Source organism: Marmota marmota, unplaced genomic scaffold (genome assembly GCF_001458135.2).
Source record: "Marmota marmota marmota unplaced genomic scaffold, marMar, whole genome shotgun sequence".
NCBI lineage: Eukaryota > Metazoa > Chordata > Mammalia > Rodentia > Sciuridae > Marmota > Marmota marmota.
This window is the reverse complement of record NW_025999969.1, coordinates 272,084-278,094: the sequence shown is the minus strand read 5'-3', so window position 1 is coordinate 278,094 and position 6,011 is coordinate 272,084. Positions and strand designations below refer to the sequence as shown.

Below are 6,011 nucleotides of genomic sequence, written 5' to 3'. Positions count from 1 at the left end.
CAAAAAAAAAAAAAAAAAAAAAAAGCTAAGCATTATATGTGCTTCCATATTTTACATTTCAAAAATTTATTTTTTTAAAGGAGAGAATCTTTTTTGTAGATGGACACAACACAATGCCTTTATTTTTATGTGGTACTGAGAATCAAACCCGGGCCCCTCTAGTGCTAATCCAGCACTTTACCGATGAGCCACAATCCCAGCCCTACTGTTAATACAAATTCAGACACTGCCTCTCCAGTAAGTCGTGACACCATAGTTCCTTTTTGACTTCTGACACTGCCTCTCTAGTAAATAACACCGTTTTTTTTTTTCAAATTTATTTGAAATCAAATTTCTTAAGTTCTTTATCTTTGATTTACAATAGAAGTACTTGTGAGAACCAAATCAGAGAGCCAGGTACAGTGGGGCTCACGCTTGTGACTCATCAGCACCATGTAAAAATAAAATAAAGGTATTATGTTCAACTACAACTAAAAAAATATTAAAAAATAAATAAATAAAAATAAAAAGGGCTGAGGATGTGGCTCAGTGGTAAAGCACCCTGGGTTAAATCCAAAAAGAATGCTAGGGTATAAATGTTATGAATTACCCTCTGAATTAAATTTTTTTTGAATAAGTAATACTTTCATGTGGTCTAGACAAAAAAATTCCATTTTATACATACCGATATGACTACATATAATTATACACACACCCACACACACATAAATGCAGTTAAGTTTCCTTTTTTACCTTAGTCTGTGTTTTATTGCTATAGCAAAATTGGGTAACATTCAGAAGACAGGTTTAATTAGCTCACAGTGTGGAGTATTAATGCCTTCTAAGGCAGTGCCCTCCATGACCTATCCACCTTCTACTAGGCTCCATCTTTTAAAAGTTCTACCACTTCAGCACCACTACAGTGGGGATCATGCTCACAGCACAGGAAACTGTGGAGAGGACAAACCTGTCATAACACTAGTATTTTCAGTTTCTTATTTATCCTGCAGTTATTTTATGTCACATGAGAAAAATACACACAGACATTTATATGTAGCCAAACTACTTTGATATATTTAAAAAAAACCAGAACAACATGTTTTTGGTAAACAAAATTTAATGTAACCATACAGTCAAGTAATAATGGTTAAAAGACATTTTACAACTTCTTAAAAATTTAAACTATGTAAGAATAAAAACAAAACATGTAAATATTAATGTGCTACAACTGAATTGAGAACAATGAAATACATTTCACTATGAAGATTCCGTAGTAGCTAATTGAAAGCAAATGACTTTGGCTGCCATGGGTCTGTACTAGTTGTAAAGCAGATTATACTTAGTTCAATTTTAAAATTGGGTTGTTTGAGTCTCAATAGAATTTATATAAACTGAAGGGAGGAGTGATAGGAAAGGGAAGAAATGCTTTCTCAAGAAAGTTGAAGTAAAAGCATGTAGAGGGAAAAAATAGTATGAAGAATGGAACGAAAGAAATTAGATACTTTTTTTTGACACTAGATGTAGATATTTCAAATGACATTTACAAGGGCTTAATCAAAATAAGATAAATATTTGTCTAAATATTTTAAAAAGCACCTAGGTATCAAAAAAATAAAAATATAATAAAACTCCAAGCACCCAATGACCTCTCTTTAACATTCTCATTCTGCCAAGCAATCACAGTTGGTGCTCATTAAAATATTTAAGGGGGAAGTTTATGAACTCTATAGGAAACAAATATGAAACTTACTAAGGTAAGCTTTGCTTAGATTGAAAAAAATTGAAATAGCACTGGAGAACTTAAGGCACATAAACAAATTCAGATGTAGTTATTTTGAAAACATTAAAACAAATTGTTTTCTTTGGAACAATATATAAAATAAGTTATGACTTGCTGTTCTTTAAAAATTATGATCATCTTTAGCACTAAGTAAATTTAATATCTAAAGCAATCACACAAATGTAAAACATTCATATAAAACATTTAAAAATGTCTAACATATGTTGAAAATGTCTCTGGAATTATCAGTTCACACGCCTGGCTCAAGTGGTTTCTGGTGCCTAACATTTTAGAAATGACAATTAGCATAGCTAGCTAGTCACACCTACTGTTTTATAGGTCAGCCAAATTCTCCTATTCTGGTGCCTTGGTATGGTCAATTTATTTACCTAAAAAGAATAATGGGGATGAGGTTATGTAAACCTGGCTTTCAACATAAAGAACAAGAAATTCTAATAAGGCCAAAATTATGTTGAGGTTAACCAGTGTCTTGAGTTTACTAAAAATAAAGGCAATCCATAGGAAGCCTTTGTGAGACATTATCTTATCACTTGGCACCACATAAATAGCAATCTCTCCCTCTCTTTGAAAATAGTCTGGAGTAGATGTCTTTTCCACATGTAAAGCTCAAGACTCAAAAGGCACACACAAACAATTCAACTCCTCTCTTTTCATGTAGGGGTTCTCACAGTAATTTTTAAAAAATCTATTGCCATATCCAGATAACAGGAAAAAGAAACATACACCTGGTTTGCACATTGACAAAAGTGGTATAATTGAACCTTTGTCTTTCCTGAGTTTTAAAAAGGGTATTGACAGTAAAGAAACAATTCATATTCACTAAGAGAAAATATACCAGTTCACAAAACGTTTTCATTTTTTTAAATACAAAAGAATGTTTAACCACTGCCACGTGTGAAGCTCCTTTACCAAATTTAATTTACTCTAGAATCATCAACTGAAAGTTATTTAGTTATGGCACTTTAAACACCCAGATAGGCAAAAGTGACAAGTTAATACCCTCCCTGAGTGTCTATATATATATATAAAAAATCATCTTTTCTTAACCTGGTTTAAATGGAGTTAAATATCTATGTTTCACTCATTTAGGAAAAAAAAAGTTACCGAAGACCCAATAGGCTACCATTTCATGCCTGTGCAGTACAGTCAGTGGGAGTATTACAGTAGAAAAGGAGGAAGTTAGATCACTCTGTCACTCATTCACAGAGGAAAAATATGGAAAAGGATACAAGTTCATGAAACACACACACATACAACAAACACAAAAACTATTTTTCTGTTATCCACAAAGCATACCTTCAAATTCTCTTTCCAACTGAAGTATCAAGCTGGGGTTAGCAAACATCTCTGCTGCCAATTTGTTTTCTAACCTTGTAAAAACTGGTTATATAGATTCTGATGGTATATAAGTCATCATTACTAATACTTATCTTGTACTTTCAAATGTAAAAAAGTACTCTAGAAATGCCCAAACAACAACAAAAATCTTCTGGAATCGAATTTAACATTATCAACTAATTTTTACTTTATGTGTTTTTTTTTTTTCTGATCATCACAAACTGCAAAAATTCTTGGTGTTTGTATATGTGTGTGTCCACACTCATACTAATTATATATATATAAATACATACATACAGGTATACACATGCATACTAACCCAGAGGCTCATTCAAGCATCACCTGTCAAGAGAAAAATCTGCCAACTATGGGATGACAGAATGAATATAATCTGACACCAATCTGGTTGATATATCCCTTTTGATATACTAATTGTATCCTAAAATATTTTTTTAAAATCAAGGCGAATGCCATTATTTATCAAGAATTAGAAACACGAAGAAAAATAATTAAAGTAAGTTAAAATATCAGTTGTGTAACTTTAAAAAATTACTTTAATTTTCTAGGATTCATGCTAAGTACTTGGTGGCCTTCAACATAAACTGCAAGTACTTAATTTATGTAGTTTAAAATTATGTAGAGAAAAAATTAAACAATATTGATATGAGGTCTGTGTTTAAACAAATTATTTTTGTTAAGGTTTCATTTCAATTTTACTACAACAAACACATGGATATGAAAATAAATGTAAAACAAAATATAAGTAAATAGTTAATACTTTTACAATAGACAAAAATACTAGAATACAAAGTTATCTTAAGAAAGTTTTTTTTTATGTGAAGTCTCTGGACAAGATCTTACAAATACACATAAAAATAACAACTATTGTTTGTATAATCCTAAGCATTTACAAAACATGTTTTCATACATTATCTCATTTACTATAAAGAATTTCTGAACTAAATAGGTTCCATTATCTACAAAAGTATAATGAAGATATTTATTATAAAATTACAGTACAAGCATCCCAATTGTATAACTGTTTTTCAACTAATTATTTTCTGAATTGCTTTGATAATTATCACAGAAAATTATTTATCATTTTAAAATTGACTTGAATTTAGATCCTAAGCTCTAAAGTTTCTCTATTTGAAATGTCTGTGTCATTCTAGAATAAGGGGAAAAACAAGTTTACCAATGTTAGGTTTTTTGATGACTACTTTGGTTTTAACAAAAATCTGGTGACACTATAATCATGTATTTGCATCGTCCCTACTATGAAAAGGAGTATGCAATTCCAAAGTGAGAGACAACGTTGACTGGGAAGTCAAAATACAGTAGGCTACCTGGTACATCCCTAAAATGTTGTAAATTATATCTGTCCATCCAGGAATCACAATAATTACTCAGGTTGTAGTTCCTGCCATATCCATTTATTTGCCTTGGAAAAATTTTGACATTCCTCTCTGAAAACTGGTAAGCTTCATAAACTGTAGTTGAGAAATCTAGACAAATCAGTCTGTTTTACACAAATTAATACAATTTGGATTTATCTCAGAAGACTGGAACTACTGTTTTTTTTTTTTTTTTCAGAGCTAAATTTCAAAGAAAAATGGACCCACTGAGGTAAGTGGTCCCTGCTTTAGCCTATTAAAGGCACTTCAACAGTAGAGATTCTCAGGGTTTGTAGCCGTTTCAAAGAAAGCAGAATAACCAAGGAAGAGGTTCTGACCCAAAGCACCATACTAATGAGGTCAAACCTATTGGCTGGGGAGGAAACCTGTTCCTAGTTTTCACAGGACAACATTGCAAAATGGATTTCAACTCCTTTGTCAGGTTAAAGGAAAGAGACTTCCTTAGAGGACTTAGAGATGATGCATAAATACTTTGAGAGCCACAGTGGGTCCCATTCTCTTAAATAGTTGTTTAATTTTTTCTTACAAATTAACTGGTAATTTTCATCCCCCTTTTATGGGCACTTATATCTGTATCTCCTACCTAACTCCTCCCCCAAAAACATGTTTAATATAAGACAGCAGTTCTAAGAATGAAGTCACAATAATTCAGTATTTTATGATACTGGAATTGTTATCATTACAATTTTATCAATTGCAGGGGGAAAAAACCCTTCAATAAAATTAACCAGTGTGGATATGCTATGTCTGTGACAAAGATTTTTAAAATTGATTTTTCTCCCTGAGAATACATACTAAGCATTCTCAGCATTACGTGAGTCAACCTAAATGAAGCCTCAGTCATGCAATTTTTCTTTACATAAATGACAAAATAAGGAATATACAGTCTTGCAGATAAACATACATAAATGAAAAGACCATTCACAAATTTCTAAACAAGTATTCAAGCAGACATTATTTCCTACTCCACAGAGGCTTCTTAACAAATACAAGGGTAAACTCTCAAAGGTCAAGCAACAATCACCATAATTATCTTTAACAACTTCTTTCCATTACAGCAAAGGCTTTATTACAGTTTGAAAGACTGATGTACTGGGGAGAAAGGCACCAGGATTATTGGTTTTACTATTTTTTGAATATGGCACAGAGGAGATAAGTCAAGTTCCCACTCAGGAGTTTTTAAAACCTCTCATCTTGGATCAGTGTGGCTTCTTGGTGAGGTATCCTGGCTTTAAAGCTTAAAGCATTTCTCATTGTATCTATGAATAGTCACACAGCCATGATAGGACACTGGCCTGGGCATTGCAGCTACCCCTGTGATGATACTTGTCGCTGGATCATAACAGAGAATAGTGTCTGTGGCTTCTCCATTTTCCCGTCTTCCACCCAGGATATATATTTTACCATTACACACAGACATACCACAGTTTTCCTGTTTAACCAAATACATAAAAAAAAAATTAACTGTTGCAGGTAAA

The 6,011-nt window shown here is 32.2% G+C and overlaps 1 protein-coding gene across 3 annotated transcripts in view; it reads right to left on the bottom strand.

Annotated features, from left to right (window-relative positions):
• Positions 1-3,295: 3,295 nt before the first annotated feature.
• Positions 3,296-6,011, bottom strand: part of Klhl24 (kelch like family member 24) — a 38,955-nt gene continuing 36,239 nt past the window's right edge. For all 3 annotated transcript variants that reach the window (XM_015499912.2, XM_015499911.2, XM_048803969.1), the window contains one exon: positions 3,296-5,965. In XM_015499912.2, coding sequence (XP_015355398.1) covers positions 5,765-5,965 — 201 coding nt within the window. In that variant the 3' untranslated portion in view covers positions 3,296-5,764. The remainder of the gene's footprint in view (positions 5,966-6,011) is intronic.